Source organism: Limulus polyphemus, unplaced genomic scaffold (genome assembly GCF_000517525.1).
Source record: "Limulus polyphemus unplaced genomic scaffold, Limulus_polyphemus-2.1.2 Scaffold1502, whole genome shotgun sequence".
Classification (NCBI taxonomy): Eukaryota; Metazoa; Arthropoda; class Merostomata; order Xiphosura; family Limulidae; genus Limulus; species Limulus polyphemus.
In genome coordinates this window covers 110838-132567 of record NW_013667112.1, presented here as the reverse complement: position 1 = coordinate 132567, position 21730 = coordinate 110838, and the positions used below count along the sequence as shown (strand labels likewise).

General features: G+C 33.3%; 1 protein-coding gene across 2 annotated transcripts in view; it reads left to right on the top strand.

The window, feature by feature from the left end:
• Positions 1–21730, top strand: part of LOC106463851 (eye-specific diacylglycerol kinase-like) — a 168457-nt gene that overhangs the window by 44392 nt on the left and 102335 nt on the right. Inside the window, exons 3-4 of one of the 2 annotated variants that reach the window (XM_022391470.1) lie at positions 12105–12183; positions 18503–18586. In XM_022391470.1, coding sequence (XP_022247178.1) covers positions 12105–12183; positions 18503–18586 — 163 coding nt within the window. Of the gene's footprint in view, positions 1–12104; positions 12184–18502; positions 18587–19078; positions 19153–21730 lie in introns of those variants that run through there. The other variant, XM_022391471.1, reaches the window with a different exon arrangement.

The window sequence follows — 21730 nt, the reverse complement described above, 5'->3', positions numbered from 1 at the left end:
CACAAGCCTGGTAAATGTTGAAATGTCTCTTGTCTAGTAGCTGTTAATGTATGAAGATGCTACGTGTTTACACAAGCCTGGTAAATGTTGAAATGTCTCTTGTCTAGTAGCTGTTAATGTATGTAGATGCTACATGTTTACACAAGCCTGGTAAATGTTGAAATGTCTCTTGTCTAGTAGCTGTTAATGTATGAAGATGCTACGTGTTTACACAAGCCTGGTAAATGTTGAAATGTCTCTTGTCTACAGTTGTTAGTGTATTATTATGGTATGGGCTGGCATAAGTCTGTGAAATGTCGAAATGCCACAAGTTTGTAGTTCTTAGAGTAGTAATATGATATATGTTAGTGTATGTTTAGAATTGACGAAATTCTTCATGTCTAGTAGTGAGTAGAGTATTTATGTGATGTATACGTATATTAGTATATGCTTTTTAAATGTTGGAATGCCTCATGTATTTTAGTTGTTATAAACCTGATAAATGGCGAAATTCCTCGTTCCTAGTGGTTGTTTTATATTGATATATGATATGTGTTGGTATAAACCTGATTAATGTCAAAGTGGTTCGTGTCTAGTAGTTGTTAATGTACTATTATGTTATGTGATGTTATACGTCTGATAAATGTAGAAATACTTCATGTGTAGTAGTTTTTAGTATGTTAATATAGTATATGTTGGTATATACTTTGTAAAAGTCGAAGCGTCTCATGTGTAGTAGGGCATTAATAAGGTATGTGTTCCATTAAGCCTGGTCAATATTGAAATACCTAACGTCTCGTAGCTGTTAGTTATTATCACACAGATATTAGAAACTGCCTCGTAACATGTTAAATGTCGAGATACATGATGCCTAGTAGTTGTTCATATATACGAATATGATATGGGTTGGTATAATTCTGAAAATGTCTAAAATGTTTCATGTATAGTAGGTGTTACTGTATTAATACGTTGTGTATTAGTATAATATATGTCATGTCTTGTACGTTTTTTAATATGACATGCGTTGCTATAAGCCTGGAGAATTCTGAAATGTTTCGTGTATAATATTGTTTGTAAATTAATATTGTATAGGTTAGCATAAGCCTGGTAAATGTTGGAATGTTTCGTGTATAATATTGTTTGTGAATTAATATTGTCTAGGTTAGCATAAGCCTGGTAAATGTTGGAATGTTTCGTGTATAATATTGTTTGTAAATTAATATTGTCTAGGTTAGCATAAGCCTGGTAAATTTCAGAATGTTTCATGTGTAATATTGTTTGTGAATTACTATTGTATTGGTTAGCATAAGCCTGGTAAATGTTGGAATGTTTCGTGTATAATATTGTTTGTGAATTAATATTGTAATATTGTTTGTGAATTAATATTGTCTAGGTTAGCATAAGCCTGGTAAATGTCGGAATGTTTCGTGTATAATATTGTTTGTAAATTACTATTGTATTGGTTAACATAAGCCTGGTAAATGTTGGAATGTTTCGTGTATAATATTGTTTGTGAATTAATATTGTATTGGTTAGCATAAGCCTGGTAAATGTTGGAATGTTTCGTGTATAATATTGTTTGTGAATTAATATTGTATAGGTTTATAGGTTAACATAAGCCTGGTAAATGTTGGAATGTTTCGTGTATAATATTGTTTGTAAATTAATATTGTAAAGGTTAGTATAAGCCTGGTAAATGTTGGAATGTTTCATGTGTAGTATTTGTTGGTATATATATATCTCTTTCTTGTGCCTTGTCTATGACCAGGCGTTGGCGATCATAGCTCTTCATCTTTCTTTGTGTTGAGATGACAGGATGATTTCATTGTCTTTCATTTCTGGGTTGTCAATCCACTTCCTCAGGTGACTAATGTTCTTTGCTTTCCTCTGTCTCTTTTTTCCCCCTCGATCTTTCTTGTCAGAATTTGATATTCTAAGCCTTCTTCGCGGATGACTTGCTCTAGAAATTTTAACTGTCTTCTTCTGACGGTTTTGTAAGAGATTTCCTTGCTTTTCCTTTTTTTTTCAGTCCATGCTATACCGAGCATTCATTTCCGAAACCATATTTCAGTGACCTGTAACTTCTTTAGTTACCATCCAACAATCGCATCCATATAGTAAAATAGACCAAACATAACATTTGAGAACTCGAGTTTTAGTGATCACAGAAATGTTCTTGTGTTTTACTGTTGGGCTCATTATATAGAAAGCATCTTTTGCTATTCCTATTTTTTCTTTATTTCTTCTTTGAATCGTCTATTGTTATGGTAAAGCCTAGATATTTAAATTTGTTGACTTGTTTCATCTTATCTTCTTTGCTTCGTATATTACAGGGAGGTATAATTAGTTTCTTTGAGATGACCATGTATTCAGTGTTTTTAACATTAATGAAGTAAACCTTTGACCTCATTTTCAAGAATTGCTATGTCCAAGAGATATTGTAGATCTGATCCTTCTATCAAAACTGTGTCATCTGCATATCGGAGGTTGTTCAAATTGTATCCGCCCACATTTAAGCCTTATATGTTCAATGCCTCTTAGGTTGTTCAAATTGTATCCGCCCACATTTAAGCCTTATATGTTCAATGCCTCTTAGGTTGTTCAAATTGTATCCGCCCATATTTAAGCCTTATATGTTCAATGCCTCTTAGGTTGTTCAAATTGTATCCGCCCACATTTAAGCCTTATATGTTCAATGCCTTTTAGGATATTTTTCCAACTGCTTCCTTAATCTTTTCATAGACATATTTTGTATTTGCGTTCCAATTATTCTATATTTGTTGTGATTTTTGATGGAACAACATTTCTTTTGGTTCTTTGCATTCTTTTTGGCTTACTTGTCTAATCGCTTACAAATCCCTGGGTCTTGTTTTAATAGCCTTCTAGTTTCTGTGAGGTCTAGAATGTCTTGTGTCAGCCATTTGTTTTACTCTTTTTTTACTTGTTTGGGGAAAATTTCTTCTGTTTTTTTCTATAATATACTTTTTTCAGTTGTTCAATAGGGAGTCTACATTCATTATATCTGCTAGGGAGCAGAACCTGTTCTATGCAGTAACCATATATTATTTTTCATCTTGGGATATGATTTAAGTAAATCAATTTGGTTTTTGCTCCGAATTCAAAACTTTCTTCATCTTCATATATATTTTACTAATCACTGGAACATGATCACTTCCAACACCTGCTCCTGGGGCTGTTTTAGCATATTTAATAGCATTTCTAAAACGTTTATTGATAATAATAAAATCAATGTTGTTGTTTTTCTGCAGTCTCTCGGACTTATCCAAATCCACAGTCTTCTTTGGCAATTCTGAAACCAAATGTTTGGAGTCATTAGATCATGGCTTTTGCCTCACTCAGGCAGTTTGTTCCCTCTGTCATCCTTTGAGTCCAATCCATAGGGTCCTATGATACCATCGACTCTTTCATTTCCAACCTTTGCATTAAAGTCACCCATGACTATAATAATTTCTTGTGATATTCCCTGTTTCAAAGCTTCTTCCAACTGTTAGTAGTAATAATCTATTGTGTCCTCATCCTGTTCAACTATGGGAACATAGGTCTGTATAATTGAGATGTCAAATTGTTTGCCCTTAAGTTTGGCGAGTATTATCCTGTTTGAAACAGCATAATAGTCTTTGACACCTTTTGCTCTTTAACTGTCTAACATTATTCCAACTCTTATTTCCTGATATTCACCCCCTGAATACAAAAATGTGAGGATTTCTGAGGTAAGAGATCCTGCTTCTTTCTACCTGGTCTCTGATATGTTCATGATGGGATGATCTGTTGGTATAAGCCTGATAAATATTGAGATGTCTAATGTCTAGTACTTCTGAGTGTATTAATATGTTATGTGTTGGTATAAGCTTGGGTAATGTTCAAATGACTCATGTCTAGTACTTGTTCTCCATTAAAACGGCATGTGTTTGTAGAAACCTGATAAATGTCAAATTGATTCATGTATGTTAGTTGTTAGTGTATTAATATTGTATCCATTGGTATAAACCTCGTAAAAGTAGAAGTTTCTCATGTCTACTAGTTTTCACTGTATTAATATTGTATGTGTTAGTGTAAGACTGATAAACGTGTAATGCCTCATGTACAGTAGTTGTTAGCCTATGAATATGTTCTGCGTTGTCAAAAATTTGATAACTGTCGAAATACTTTATTTCCCCCAAAGGGGACAGAAAGCCGTTAGGAGAGATCACCTGTTTTAAACACTCGCGCTACTAAACAGTAACGTATTGTCTGTCAGTCAGTCAGTAGACACTAAACTGACGTCACATAAGGGACGCCTAACGTTGCAATTTGTACTGTCGTGACGTCACTAAAAGGTGCGCATGCCATGAATCACGAGAAGAAGTATGCACCTTGTAGGCAACAATTCATCATGACATATGAACTTCAAAAGCAGAAATAAAAACATTTGTTACTCTTAATTTTGGTTATATTTTCTCTTGAAACGAAACACTTTCGGAGACCCTGCAGAAATACATCTAATATTTAGTAATGTTAGTATATTATTATGGTAAGTGTTCGTATAACCCCGGTAAATGACGAAATACTTCATGTTTAGTAATTGTTATTGTATTAATATCGCATGTGTTGGAATAAGCCTGGTAAATATTAGTATTCTTCACGTCCAGTTTTTTTTTTTTTTTTGTATTAATATGGCATATCTTAGTATAAGTCTGGTAAATATCAATATGCCTCACGTCTAGCAGTTTTTTTTTCGTCTTAATACATTTTCCAAATTTCTCATCCATAGTAGTTGTTATTTAATGAATATTGTACAGATTTATACAAACCTGCTAAACGTCAAAGTAATTCATGTCTAGTAGTTGTTTTTGCATAAATTAATCAATATTATATAGTTTTGTATAAAACTGCTAAACGTCAAAATAATTCATATCTAATTGTTGTTGGCATGTCTTGTATAAACCTAGTAACTGCCGAAATGCCTCATGTTTTGAAGGCGTTAGTGTATTATGCCATGTGTTCGTATCAGCCAGGAAAATGTCGTCACATTGCCTCATATCTAGTAGATGTTAATGTACTGATAAGACAACTATTGCTAGAAGCATGGTAAAAGTTGAAATATGCCTTGTCTAGTAATTGTTACATTATTAACATGGTATGTGATGGTTTAAGCCTGGCAAGTATCGAAATATCTAATGTCTAGTAGTTCTCAGTATATTAATATGTTCTTTTAATTAATGTAAGGAAAATTACGACTTATATCTCCAGGAGGTAGCTTTATTGGGTGAATCTCTTATCATATTTCGTATATATTTCTGTGAGTAAGTATTTTTTCCTAAAAGAGTAAAATATTTTTTAGCCTCCTTCCATACTTATCCTCTAATTTCAATTTGATTGAAAACATTCATATTTTGGCCTTTAAAAACTGGATTAAAAAGCAAAGTACTGTTATCAGTAAGTTAGAGAAATTAGGAACGACAGCAAATTCTTAAACGCAAGTTTAAAATCTTAGTTAGCAAATACTCATATAATAGTTAAGTCAATGTAATTATATCTGAAGGATGTGAAATTCTCAAAGGAATGAACATAATATAATATTAAGTATTGAGTAAATTAGGGTTAATCAGTGTTATATAGAATGTTTTCGTTTTTTTATTTGATCGCCGCACATCGAGCTGAGGTTAAATTGATATGGTTTAGCTCATCATCTACTTATAATTCAACATCTTCATTCATCTTCAGTATATCTTATACTCTGCCTACTGAAGTAATAATAGTAAGAGTTGTGTATAAAAAACACTGTTTTGAAAAATTAACATCGCATATGACATAAAACGAGATGGAAATAAAATTATTTGATTAGATTAATTTACACCCTAGAGAAGTTTGTAATCGTTCTTGACACAAGCCCTCCTCACTCTAATAATCATCTCAAGATCCTTCTGGTAATAAAGCCCAGTTCAGTTTGGTTTAATTAACATCTGTCCTTTCCACTTTTTAAACGTCAGGGCAAATTTACCTAATCTTTTCTTTTCTTGCCTTTTCTTATTCACATGCAATGTTACACATTAAATTTTATATATGAATAACATTAGCTGTTATTATAATGTTATAATAAATAATAAGATCTATGTTATGCATAAAATATTTAAAAATTGACCATTTGTTTAGTAGACCTATTTGTTACATTAACTACTGCTCAGAAAAACTAAACTTATCAAATGTGGTAGTATATACCTGCACTGTTAGGCCCAATGTTGCCACTCTAAGCCTAGATGTATCTACAGAAATAAGCTTTGAGACCTAAAGGTTATCTCATAAAACGGATACTGCATATTTAAGTTCATGACAGAAATATATATATGTAACAGAAGGTACTAACGCAAAATCATGTTACTTTCGTTGTTTTCGATAAAGTTCGACACGTATAGAAACGAAGTTTCAATGCCTGTTATAAAAGTCGTTTCAGAATTCTGTCGTGCTTCAAATAGTACTAAATTTTCCCAATTCCAAACCATAGACTTCGTTTAATATAAGAATTGGAATGTGAAGTTTCTTCTTTTTCAATTTTGTAAATTTCTTTCCAAAACCTTTATATGACAACTTTCGTTTGCTCTATTTTTTACATTCTCTGAACCATAATCAGCGTAACACTGAAATTTAAAAACTACCAAGAAAAACGCGATGACGGTAAGAAGCAATGGTGTCCAATATTTATTTGAGTTTTATATTGTGAAACTTAACTTCATACTTAATGGTACAATAAGCATGTTTCAAAATTCGCATCTTATGTTACAACTTTTTATAACAGCAGACTTAAAAATGCGATTGTCAGTGTTCTGTCATAATACTCATTTGATAATCTTAACTTGAATATAATTCGATAGTTTCCACATAATCTATAAGTACAAATGTATAGTGTCTGAGCATAGGCATGTTTGTGTAAGCTATACAGGGTGAGGTAAAATTTACTATACTGTTGATACATTTGGTACTGTATGGATGGTACTAAAGAAAGTATTGTGAAGATAACTGAAACCAATTTAATTATTGTTTGTTTCAGAGTAAAACGTTAAAGCTTAAACTTGGTTTAAAATTATAGAACTGTAAGTCACTTTCGCCACACCCTGTATTATGCCAATCCTAATACGAATATTTTAGCTATGCAGAAAGTACTTACACAGCAACTTTACATAAAGCTTTCGTCAAACGCATGTAAATCCTCTACAAATTTCGCATTCCAAACTACTCTGTATGGAAACTCAAATACTCAAATACAATTTCTATTTTATAATAAAAGGAGAGAGTCAGGTTTCTACTACAGTAACGAATACTTCGAGCAGATATCATACGTGAAGTTTACATGTGTAAAATACAGGTTATGCAAAGCTTAAAGACAAAGTAAGAAGCAAAGCAAGAACTTTAAATAGTTCATATTATCATATTTGTAAAAGTGATGTTAAATGCATATTCAGTTAATTAACACTTCATTACGTTTAAGTTATTACAAAATACCATAGATTTGTTTGCTTATCAAATTTTTAAGAAATGATCTAATTTAGCCAATTAGTTTAAAATAAACTACAATACTATAAACCAAAAAATGATCTAATTTAACCAATTAGTTTAAAATAAACTACAATACTATAAACCAAAAAATGATCTAATTTAACCAATTAGTTTAAAATAAACTACAATACTATAAACCAAAAAATGATCTAATTTAGCCAATTAGTTTAAAATAATCCACAATACTATAAACCAAAAAATGATCTAATTTAGCCAATTAGTTTAAAATAAACTACAATACTATAAACCAAAAAAATGATCTAATTTAACCAATTAGTTTAAAATAAACTACAATACTATAAACCAAAAAATGATCTAATTTAGCCAATTAGTTTAAAATAATGGATGTCTACTTTCAGCACAAAGCTACACAATGGGCTATCGGTACTCTGCCCACCGCTAGTATCGAAACTCGATTTATAATGCTATAAGCCCTCAGACTTACCGCTGAGTCACCAGGACGTCATCTTGTCGTCGCTAAATATCATTCAAAATTTTAACATTTCATACATATTTTTGTTACTGGAACTTCTACTCAAATACAAACCTTTGATTTGAAGCAGTATGAGGTCTTGTCCTAAAATTGTCTGATTTAAGGTAGTTTAAGGACTTCTTTCTGAAAGTTGCCTGACTTAAAACATTCTAGGATGTGAATGTTAAACATATTTCATTTACGCTAGGTGAGACAATTTAGCTGTAGTCGAGCATAACTAGATAATGACCCTCTCCTGTGGGTCGAAACGTTATTATTAAATATTAATATATATACTCTTACATACTCTTTCCTGATTTACTCGGAGGGATCCTGATTTTATAGTTAATGTGTAGTATGTATAACGCATGAATATATGCATGAAGTTTGCGTGTATTAGAGATTAATCTGTATATACAGTGTGTTTATTACGTGCGAATATACGTTTGATGGTTTGTACTTAGTGTAAAGTAATTTGTCTATACAGTGTGTGCGTTACGTGTAAAGGTTTGTATTTAGTGTAGAGTACTCTGTCTATACAATGTGTGCATTACGTGTGAATGTTTGTATTTAGTGTAGAGTACTCTGTCTATACAATGTGTGCATTACGTGTGAATGTTTGTATTTAGTGTAGAGTACTCTGTCTATACAATGTGTGCATTACGTGTGAATGTTTGTATTTAGTGTAGAGTACTCTGTCTATACAATGTGTGCATTACGTGTGAATGTTTGTATTTAGTGTAGAGTACTCTGTCTGTACAATGTGTGCATTACGTGTGAATGTTTGTATTTAGTGTAGAGTACTCTGTCTATACAATGTGTGCATTACGTGTGAATGTTTGTATTTAGTGTAGAATACTCTGTCTATACAATGTGTGCATTACGTGTGAATGTTTGTATTTAGTCCAGAGTGAATTGTCTAGGCAATGTGTTACTAGGTGTGAAAGTTTATACCCAATGTAGAGTAAACTTTCTATGCAATGTGTGTATTACGTATCAATGTGCGTGTGAAGGTTTGTATTTAGTGTTGAGTAACCTGTCTATACAATCTGTGTATCAGGTGTGAAGGTTTGTACCTAGTGTAGAATAAACTGTATATAATAAACTGTATTACGTGTGAAGGTTTGCACTTAGTGTAAAGTAATCTGACATCTACAATGTGCGTATTACATGTGAAGATTTGTACATAGTGTAAAGTCATTTGTCGAAACAATGTGAGTGTTACGTGTGAATGTTTGTATTTAGTATTGATATTCGCACGTGATGCATTAACAAGGGAGGCCTGTAATTGTCCGGAAACAAAAAACTAAAATTTAGGAGATGGAACTTAATTTTATAACATGTACGGTTGCTTATGTTGTCTTGTTCAATTAATCTCAATGAATGAAAATATTAATTGAGGGCCCGGCATGGCAATCTGAGGGTCGTGGGTTCGATTTCCCGTCACACCAAACATGCTCGCCCTTTCAGCCGTGGGGGCGTTATAATGTGACTGTCAATCCCACTATTCGTTGGTAAAAGAGTAGCCCAAGAGTTGGCGGTGGGTGGTGATGACTAGCTGCCTTCCCTCTAGTCTTACACTGCTAAATTAGGCACGGCTAGCGCAGATAGTCCTCGTGTAGCTTTGCGCGAAATTCAAAAACAAACATATTATTTGAGTGTGATGTTTTTGTTGCTCCATTTGAATCAAACTGAAAAAGAAAATCAAGCAAATCAATCTTCATTAAATAAGTTTCCATTCTTTAACTACTTGTCTTAACTACTAAAAGTCCGCGTTTAAATAGAAAACGAACACATGAATATATTTTTTTTTATTTAATAATGGCTGATGATAACAAAACCTTGTCGAAACGTTGTACATTTGCTGTTATGTTAAACTTATGTTAACGTTTTTCTTCATTACCCATTCAAGCCGTCTCCGGCCATTATTAGTCTCAAAGTGAGTTCCTTGTCATCAAACTTTCTTTTATTTGTTGTTGGCAACAGTGAAATTGTGTTTTTCCGAAGTTAAAAATGAGAATTTTTATAACATTTTAATCTCAAGCTGTCCAATTTGTGATACAATTTCTGTGTATTTGTCATCGACTGCTGTCTTATATAAACCTTTCCTGCCACATCTAATAAACCTATCGAAAACGACTTCTGAGTCTTTAACAAAACTTATCTCTCCAAATGAGTAATCTGACAGAAATATTGTCATAGAAAATGAGAGCTTGAGTGGTTGTGCTGGAAGAAGCTGCTACAACAGTAGCATGCCTGCACAATATGAGGGGTTTATAGAATTTAATGTATAGTGTTGGGTGAAGAATTTATGTACAAACCATTTTAAAGATATTTTTTGGAACATTTTTTAAAATGATGGCATGTTGGCAAAATATCTTGATTTTCTCAATTTCACACAATAACACTGTAATGGGTATCAAGCCTCTGATGTTTATATATATATATATATATATGTTAAAGTGCTATACGAGAAATGTTTTACCAACAAGCGAAATATTTCAGTCGCTACCTTTAACTTTTAATCATTTATTTATTTATTTTGAAACCATTCCGTTGACCATAGAAAATCAGCTTTTACTAATCAATAAATTTCCAAATATGTGCAGTAATTCTGAATATTTTCATTGGATAAAATCAGAAAAAATTATAATGTATAGAGGAAGTTATTGATTATATTAACTTGTGCCTCATTTCTCATAATAAAACATTTTAGCTGCATATGTCTAAATAAATTTGGTGAAAATAAAAAGAAAGAAGTAAAACAAACGATAGCATAACCATCGCTTAACCAACATTGATGGGCTCGGCATGGCCAGGTGGTTAGGGCGCTCGACTCGCAATCTGAGGGTCGCGGGTTCGAATCCCCGTCCCATCAGACATGCCCTCCCTTTCAGCCGTGGAAGCGATATAATGTGACGGTAAATCCCATTATTCGTTGGTAAAAGAGTAGCCCCGAGTGTTGGCGGTGGGTGGTGATGACTAGCTGCTTTCTAGTCTTTCACTTCTAAGTTAGGGACGGCTAGCGCAGATAGCCCTCGTGTAGCTTTGCGCGGAATTCAAACAAACAAACAAACCCGATATCGATATTAGGAACTACTCACACATTCTTATTCATAACTCATAAATGTTCTAATTTCCTTTAATTATAAGACAATATAACTTCAAGTAATTAATACCGATTTTTTTTTTATGAAATGAGCAATACACCACCAAGTTAATAATACTTATTCGTAACCCCCACCCCCAAGTAGCACAGCGGTATGTCTGCGGACTTAGAACGCTAGAATCCGAGTTTCGATACCCGTGGTGGACAGAGCACAGATAGCCCATTGTGTAGCTTTGTGCTTAATTACAAAGAAACAAACAAACTTATTCGTAGATAATTGTTAAATATACCATCAACTGACTAATCTTAATTTGTGGTTAACAAGTGATTAATACTGACTGTGGTAATAATTGGCAATATATCACTAATTAACTGAAATTTATTTTCGGAAATTGGGCACTATACCTTCAAATGACTAAGTATGATTTGAAGTAAAATTGAGTAATATACCATCAAGTAACTAACCCTGATTTGTGATTTATGACACCTATATTTAATAATAACTTGTTGTACATGATCGCTACTAGTACTACTCCCAAAGTATCCAAATAGCAGTTTTTAATATTATGTACTTAGGATCTTTTTCTTATCATTTTCAGTACTAATGTAGTCGCGCTGTGTTGTATTTCAGTCATAAACTTACAGAGCGTAACAGAGATATTGGAATGTTTACAGACATATGCACAAAAAAGTTATATGAAGCCAAAGCTGTCTAATCTATATACAAACCTAGTAACAAGCCAGCCCACTGTTACTCAAGTTGTACTTAATTAATATTAAATGTTATGTATCATCTAATTATATTACATTATGTTGTTCAGTTTGTGGAGTACAGATAATATTGACTAACCCCATTTTATTATCAAAGCTTCAGCCGTAAAGTTGTCAGTCATGTTCATAAAATTTTAAAGTTTGTAAAGTGTATGTTCTGATGAAATCACGTTTATAACAGAATAATACTCAGTCAACTGTTCACCGTCTTTTTGAACACAGAAAAACACTTCAAGAAGAAAGTCGGGATTCCACTGAGGATGGAGACACCAGAATACTTCAGAGCACCCCAGACTGGAGCGTAAGTCACTCTTGATCTTATAATATCAAGGGTCTAGCTGATGGCGTACATATGAAATGTTTCGTAGAGTTTCTATCTAATACTTGAAATATATTTGTAACATTTATCGAAATAATGAGTTTTTCAACATTTCCAGGTTCATTTTGTTGGTGTTTACTTCAACTACATTGAAAAAAAATTACAAGTATAGCATTTTTTTTTTTGCATTTCAAGTGACCTAGTGGTTATTGTGTTGAACTGTGAATGAGAGAGTCCATTGCTCACGTCCCGCTGCCGAAAAATTGCGCATTGCACTTTGAGGACGTGAGTGCATTATAAGAATGATAGTCAAATTTTGTAGCCCAAAAGCTGGAGTAGGTGCCGTTGACTAGCTGCCTTCCCTCTAGTCTATCACTTCAAAATTAGGGATGACTAGCGTAATACGTAAAACAAACAGTTCTTTTGCAAATTATATTAAATGAAATTGATAAAACGAGACATTAACCTTTTTTTACTTGCACAATGATTTATATACATATTTCGGTTGAAATAATTCCACCATCTTTAGGAGAATAAACCACGAAGTACACATGAAGTTTCTTATAAACCTATGTACATGTGTAATTAGTATGTTTTTACATTGGCGCCATTTACAACAACGATTTCCAAAAGTTTACTTCCATGGCTCCTAGGCCTAAATTTCTATTTATATTCATTTTATTTTTGACAGTTTCTAAGGATTCTCTTATATTTAGTTCATCTTTTTCCGTTACCTCTTTAAGTATTTTTACATTATCTCAGTCAATAACATGTGTAGAATTCGCCACATATTCTGCCAAGGCTTTGCGAGAATATCTGATATAAAAAAACAAATTATTTCAGGGAAACTTTAAGTTACAAAATGGGTATTGAAATACATACATATGCTCAAAATAGGACGTATGCAAAGTATGGGCTCTCAGAAATAATTTTAATTTATTTCTGAAACTTCCTACGTTAGCTTGTTTAAAAATGTGCATGATCTAGCGCATGCGTGACTTTCTCTGTGGATTAGAAATTTAGGTAATTCTTATACGGCATTAAAAAAGTAAGGAAGGGTAGATTGCAAAATATAAATATTGTAATAGGTGTGGTGAGCCAACAAAAGTCGTATAGTTAAAAGTAAAATACAATACTTGGGGTATTGTAAAAAGTCATGATGAATCAGCTACAAACGTTTTAAAGAAATTGTACACCGTGAAATGCAGAATACTGTACAAATCAATGGTGAATCTACCATGACAGTTCAAAATAAAGTCAAGATAGAGTTTAAAGTAAGTATACATGAGTTATGTAACATTAGTATAAGTCCATCGGTACATGGCATACAAAAGAGGTGAAGTCCGTCCGTATATAGTATATAAAAGAGATGTAGTTTGTTTATTCTACCAAATACTAGACGACATTTCCGATAGACTATGAAACATGAGTAGAGCCCTAACTTACTGTGAAATACGGGTCGTTTAGGATACAGCATGTTGGTTTTCTTCATCACAGTGTGTGTGTGTGTGTGTGTGTTTGTATGAAATGTTTATGTGAAATGTCCAGAATAAAGCACAAAGCAATGCGAAATTATCTTTCGTAATATCAGAAGAGTTAGATGATCATTCTGTTGAAATATCATTCAGAGTTGTGCAAGAGTAAATGGATGATTAAAATATGTTTTTATTTTGTAAGCGCTTTGTGCGTTAGTTCTATTATTACCTCTATGGCAATGTCAGTTTTGGAGTTGAGTTTCAGAAAGTTTTCAGGATTTTACTTCCCTAGTTAGTTTAGTCTTTCGACGTTTCAGTGATGGGCGGGCAAGTGGTTTGTGTATCAAACTAGGTATCAAAAAGTATAATGTTTGAATCCGCAACTAAGCTTTACATTTTCAGATATGAGGCGCTTCGATATGTAGACGGCAGATGCTGTTGACTGTCTGTTCTCTCTTTGGGCAATAGTTCTAAATTATGGATCTCTGACTTGACTCCGTGTGTCGTACAGGTTAAAAATAAAAACCAAGTAGTTGGAACGTTTCAAGTCGTCCCCCACCCCAAAAAACGCACAAATAATTCAATATAATTCGTGCTTGTGTGCGTTTAGTTCGGACCATACAGAAAAAGTAAGACTTTACTGACGTGTGGGATACCAGTTCAACTCGTAGAAGATAAATAGATTCACCAACGATAGAAGAAAAACAAAAACCGCTTGCCTGAGGTAAACCGTGAAATTCTGTGGTTCATAAGTACATAAGAACTACCTGCTTCGGTACTGGAAATAGTACTATGCCATTACGAATCAAATTGATATATTTGTATAGCCAGGAATAGTATATCATTACTACTTGGTATCATCAGTTTCTGGAATCTGAATTAGATATATGGTGTATGAGAAAACCGAGCCTAAATCTCTAGCAAAGCAATGACACAGATATTAAATATCCAGCAATAGATATTGCATTTTCTCTGTATTTGTGGAGAAATAGTTTTGTAGAGTGTTTTTTTTTTCTGATAATGCAATTCTCTAACTAATAACTCAGGCAATATCATTTCGCCATGAAGTCGCTTTGAGTTACCACACTAAAATTGTTTAATCATTAGGTTATTTTTTGTTGTTGTTGTTGTTGTTTCAATCGTTTCTTAAAGGACTGTGAACTAAACATTTCTTTGCGACTGATCCGGGGCTAATGGTTAGAGTTTCCGGGCTCTTAATCCGAGGGTTCATGGTTCGCGTCCTGTTACTTCAGAAACTCACTCTGCACTTCGAGACCGTGAATTCCCTATAACAGTGGCATTCAAAGCCAACTATTCGGTGAGAACAAGAGTAACCCAAGAATTGGCAATAGGTGTTGTTGACTAGCTCAATTCCTTATGGTCTATTAATTGAAAATTAGGGACGGCTATGCACACATAGCCCTTATATAGCTTTGTGTGAAAAGTCTAACTTGACCGGCAAATGAGAGTAAGACACGCCCTTGTTTCTTTCAGGTTTCATCAACTATATGAAGATACCTTCTTTAAAGTTTCTAGATGCTGATATGAATTTCTTGATATTACGAATAAGTTGAGGAACTTCATATGTTTCACTGTTCTATAAAATGTACTGAAACCCGCATCCAAAAACTCTTGAGTCGTGACTTTGTTTTAAAAAAAAAGTCTTGGGAGGTTTGACGCCTAATCTAAAATTCTATGGTGATTTTTTACATAAATATAAATAAGCTAGAAGTTTAAAAAAGAACACAGTAATGCCGTCAGCTAAGCAACAAGTAGTACTGAAATGGAAGGAAATTTGTTCCGCCAACAGTAAAAAAAAAATGAATATGTAATCTATTTCAAGTTCTCCGTGGTCAGCAAAGGAAAATTTTAATTCTTATCATGCTCGATAATGTTAATCCTCGGCTGGTAGACGGTAGACTTTAGTTAAGCCTGTTTTAAATTAATCACCTTCGTTTACTGCTGTGCAGCATTCTTATTCTGCTGTCTTTTGTTGTTGTTTTTTCTCATTTGAATATAGTACTTAAATAACCAAATTAAAACTTGTTTAATTATTCACTTGAAATACATTCTACCGTTGTATCTGTAAAGGTTGAGAAGTATTTAGCTATTCGGGTCTTGTTCATTTAAAAGCTATGCCTAATGAAACCTATTCATAAACATGTAACCTTTCGATATGCTTGCCATGTTACAGTGTAACGTTTTACACTTGTAAAGTAAAAACTAAGTAATCACAATTTGGTGAAACCAGCAAACATGGGCGTCACGTTTTCTCTTTTAAGTTTGGCCAGAGCTGTACATGTAATTAAACAAATATCGTTACCACACACCTACACATACTGCAGTCATTGCCAACTGACTGGCAACAAATTGTATTTTACGAGGATTTTCTCATAGTTTTTGTCCTTTATTTTCATCTCTTCCTTGCCATTTTGAACATTCTTGCGTCGATTTAAAGATCATTTTTGTGTAAACTATAATACAATAGAACAAACAGTTTCATTTATAAGAAAAATATTAATCACTTTAACTGTTATAAAGTGTCATCAGTAGGGATACCACTATCTAATGCATTCTAGTGTTCGTTGGTCGCATTAAAGACAGTAGTGACTTATTACATGTCGCTGGCAAACTATGAACATTAGCTTTCTTTTTTTTTTACATGTTTATAATTTTTTAAGTTAGTCTCATCATTTGATTTGACTGATTAACTCCAAAGTTAATTTCGTTTTTACGTGTTAATAAATTGCTTAAATTAATTTCTGCATTTGAAGTTACTAATTGACCGATAAGGTAGTTTGTGCTTTCAATGTAGCAAACCCCCCAGTGACATAGCGATATGTCTGCGGACTTACAACGCTAGAAACCGGGTTTCGATACCCGTGGTGGGCAAAGCATAGATAGCCCATTTTGTAGCTTTGTGCTTAATTACAAACAGACAATCAATGTAGCAAATAAGTTGGTAAAATTAGCTACACTATATATGTTTTGGAAATCAGTTAATTTATCGGTTTGATACAAGAAACTGGTAAGTTGGTAAAATTAGTTATTTCTTTTACGTCTAATTAGTAAAAATGTTAAAGGTGCTAGTTAATAATTTAATTATTTGTCACCGGCAATTTCTAAAGTTACAATTTTTTCCATCACTTGTAAATTTCCAAAGTTAATCTTTTCATTAACGCGTAACATGTACTCTTCCAAAGGTGATCGCTTGATTACACGGAGCTTGTACATTTCCAAAGTTAATCCCTCCATTGCGTGCAGCGTATACATTTCCAAAGTTAGTCTCTCCGTTACGCGTAGCTTGTACATTTCTAAAGTTAGTCTCTCCGTTACGCGTAGCTTGTACATTTCTAAAGTTAGTCTCTCCGTTACGTGTAGCTTGCACATTTCTAAAGTTAGTCTCTCCGTTACGTGTAGCTTGCACATTTCTAAAGTTAGTCTCTCCATTACGTGTAGCTTGTACATTTCTAAAGTTAGTCTCTCCGTTACGTGTAGCTTGTACATTTCCAAAGTTAGTCTCTCCGTTACGCGTAGCTTGTACATTTCTAAAGTTAGTCTCTCCGTTACGTGTAGCTTGTACATTTCCAAAGCTAGTCTCTCTGTTATGGTAGCTTGTACATTTCTAAAGCTAGTCTCTCCGTTACGTGTAGCTTGCACATTTCCTAAGTTAATCCCTCCATTACGTGTATCTTATACATTTCCAAAGATAATCTCTCCATTTCAAGTAGCTGAAAGCAATATTTGTTACACCTAATCTCAGGATTCGATCATTAGCGGAAAAAAATATCAATTTCCCGACTTGAAGATGTCAAAATTATCAAAGACCGTAATGAAATGTTGTTTTGGTGTTTGAGAAAATTATTTTGATGAAATTGAGAAACATAAAATGAGAAATAACCAAAGAAAGAAACAGAAAATGAAACAGCTGCTTTGGTCTTTATGTAAAACGATTTAAACAAACTGCAGTTCAGGAGCTGCAGTAGCTCCAAACACCGAAATAACATTTCATTTTGATCTTTGATAATTTTTGACAAGCTTAATTCGCGAAACCTATTAAAACAAATCCTTTATATCTGCTATCATGTATTTTTACATACTTAATGAATGATATACAGGCTTACAGATACAGTGTTTGCAAAATACATACCAAAAGTAATGCCTCCTTGTAAGAGGGTATATAGTACAACCCTGGGCTACTTGCATAAAAATAATTGATCTCCGAAATAAAAAATCCCGGGGTTTAAAACTTGGCCAGGTGATTAGGGCGCTTGACTTGCAATCTGAGGGTCGCGGGTTCGAATCCCCGTCCCACCAAACATGCTCGCCCCTTTCAGCCGTGAGGGCCTTATAATGTGATGGTCAATCCCACTATTCCTTGGTGAAAAGAGTAGCCCAAGAGTTGGTTGTGGGTGGTGATGACAAGCTACCTTCCCTCTATTGTTTTACTGCTAAATTAGGGACGTCTAGCGCAGATAGCCGTCGTGTACTTTGCACGAAATTCAAAAATAAATAAACAAAACCTATATCATGAGAAAATGTTCTCAGAACAAAGTATAACAGTTTTAATTTGTGTTTATACATATAATTAAAAGCGTTTCAATTAAGTAAAAACACATGTCTATTTGAAAACATCTTCTCCTTTATATGTGTTTTCCATAACGTCCATTCAACAATGAATAAAAACACTATTGTGTAAACTGAATCACCTGGAACCAATGGGTTAAAAACTTTCTCAGACATTACTATGCTTTTGCTTTATTGTTTCAATAAAAAGTGATTTAATTTTTAAAGGATCCGTTTTAACTTTTATCATTTTCCTTCAGGAAGCAGCCAACACAGGAGATCATCTGTGGGTATCGACCAGTGCTTCTAGTGACCTGTGCTATGTAGGAGAGAACGACTGCTCTGTGAGTACTAACCCAAACTTACGTTGTTTTTTTGTTTTTTTACATTCATTGCAACAGTATTAGAAACGTGTGAATGCTTGATTATACATGTTACTAAGCCAGTTGTACTTCCACAGGGTCTCCGAGAGTGTTCTTTTTCAAGAGTAAATAAAACCAAAATTAAAAGTAAGAAATGTTGTTATTTCTTGCTTTTAAAGTTCATACGTCATAGTGTGTTGTAGCCTAAAGTGCATAATTATTCTCGTGATTCATGGCATGCGCACGTTTTACTGACGTCACAACAATACAAATTGCAACGTTGAGCGTCCCTTATGTGACGTTGTTTTAGTGTCTACTGTCTGATAACACACGGCTATATATGGCGCGAGTGGTTAAAACAGATGACCATTCCAGGCAGCCTTCGGCCCCCTTTCGGAGAAATTATATATTAACTCAGCTTCATGGCACTCCACGAACGTTTCTTTCAAACACATGTCCAAATAATACCTATGACAACACCACGGATAAATAGCTTAGGACTACATTTTGGCATGGTTACTATATTTGGATGCTTGGAGAGCTCGGCGGTAAGTCTAAGGGTTTATACCGTTAAAAATCAGGTTTCAATATCTTCGGTGGGCAGAACACACATAACCCATTGTGTTGTGCTCAAAATCAAACAAAATAAGTGAATGAGATCTTTGAGAGACATAGTGGTAATTCTTTAACGTGCAGAACACCAAAATATAGAAGTCATAATGCGATATTTAACTAATCTTAAAACCTTTTTGTAAACTGAATTCACGTAGAATTGTTATGTTAAAAACTTTCTCAGACATTAACACGTTTTTTCTTGTTTGTTGTTTCAATAACAAGTGATCTAATTTTTAAACGATCCTTTTAACTGTTGATATTGTATTTTTATGGTGTTTTTGGTTAGTTAGCCTTTCTTTTACCACTTTGCAAGCCTGTCATTTCGGGTTTTAAAAACCGCTAAAAGTTTAGTTCAAAATATTTTCTCATTTGCATGTGTTTTCCATAATGTCAATTCTCTAGTTAATAAAAATTTGCAATGGTGTTTCACCGAAACCTTCGAAAGATCTCACTTTTTAATATTCACTCCTAATTGGACTGCGTTTTGAATCATGAAAAAGTCATTGATCAACTCCTTTTTTTTCAGTGTTTCATGTTTTGATAGTCCCTAAATTTAAGAAATATGGCAGAACATATTTTATGCTATTATTTCATTCGTTTCTAGTCTGTAAAATTTTATACTTTTCATTTTTTTAACGTCTTTTCATCATAATTTTAAAATAAACAGTTTTAGAATACGTTCAGCATATCCATGTTGTAAATGACCAAAACACGATATTGAAAACATTTAAAACATAAGACTTCAAATAATTATGCATGTCATTGAAAGATTTTCCTGAATCCAGAGAATGACAAAGAAACCTTCACAAACTGTTCCTAAATAAATCAGGAAAAATATTTTGTGGTCATTAATGTGAACTGTACATTTGTCAAAATGAGGAGTATAAATTTAGGTCTCGTTTCACAATTTTCAACAAAATTTTATACGAGAGTTTACGATAATATATTAACGACGAATAATTACAGAAATGCATAAAATAATAAAAAGCTGAATATTGACAAGATGAGTGGTTATATTGGCAGAAGTTAATAAGATGCTTGTCATAGCTACAATTGTTTTTCATTTCTTTAACTCAGAAATTTATAAATTAGTCATAAGACGGTGGGTGGTTACTGCATGCGTACTGCGACAAACTGATCGATTTTCAGTTGTTATTGGAAGTGTTAAGAGGTTGATCTTGTGAGTACATTGATGAACATCAAAGTTATGTTAGTCCTAAGAATGTGATTTTTCTTTGTGCACTGCGACAAGCTGATTAACTTTCAGTTATTATTGAAGTTGTTAGAAGATTGCCCTTGTGAGTAAATTGGTAAGCATAGAAGTAATTGAGGATGTCTTGTTGGTTGTGTTTTATTGTTTCTGTTATGTTAACAAAATGGTCAGTTTTCATTCCGTACACGTGAAAGTGTTCGGTCTCTTAGGTTTTTGTTTGGGGCAGAGATGCACAATGGGCTATCTGCACTGTGTCCGCTGCGGGGGATTGAATCTCGAATTCTAGTGTTACAAGCCATCAAACTTACTACTGAGCCTCAAGGGGACGTCTCGTAGGACAATGGCGTGTTATCTAATATTTACTAAATCGAAACTATAGTAACTGCCTGAAAGCTGACAATTGTTGCTGAGGGTTATAAGTTACTGAGAAACATGAGTCTTAGTGATTACTTATATCTATAACTACACAAGTATTGATCCAATTATGTTAACGTTCAAAAAGACGAAACAAAAACCCTCTTTTTATTAATATCTTCAAAATTTAAGATTGTCGGTCTAAGCTCTATCCTCTATTGTACATATAGTAATTTGTGTTGCTTATCACATGTTTAATGCGTTTCGCTTGTACTATTTGAAGATGTTTGAAATATATTTATTCAAAAAATGAAACTAACAAAATCTGAAAGACAGCAGAACAATTAATGTGTATGTATAGACACAAAACTGAAACCAAAACTATAAATAATTATTTTTAGATGATCTTTTTAAAGAAATATTGTATTGTCGGAGGAAATCTGTAAGCCTAAATTTATATCAGACTAGTTTTGTTTACAAACATACTTAAATCCTTGAGTTTCTGTGTACTTCAAGCTTTAGCTAATGTTGAAATAGACTTGGCTATATACCAAATCAACATCAGTGTGTTTCAGGAACGAAGAATGTGAGTAATTCGCCTGTCACTCAGAAGAAGGTGTTATTAACCACTTTTTGTTGTTGGTGGACTGTCAACCAACTATATATATTTATACTAATTAATAACATTAAGTGAAATTGGCTCTCGCTTAATCCACAGGATTTGGCTCTGATTTTAACAATCGTTGGTATTTCGTATTAACCAGCATGTAGAACGACTTGAATTTATATTGACACCAGCTATACTTAACGTATTAAATCTCGACGGGGAATGCATAGATTTGTTTGTAACATGTGAAACGTACTTTCATTTTAGAAAGGTGAACAAGAATATTATTATATTCAAAGTTAAACGTGTTAACGCACGTAATGCTCTGAAAGGATTG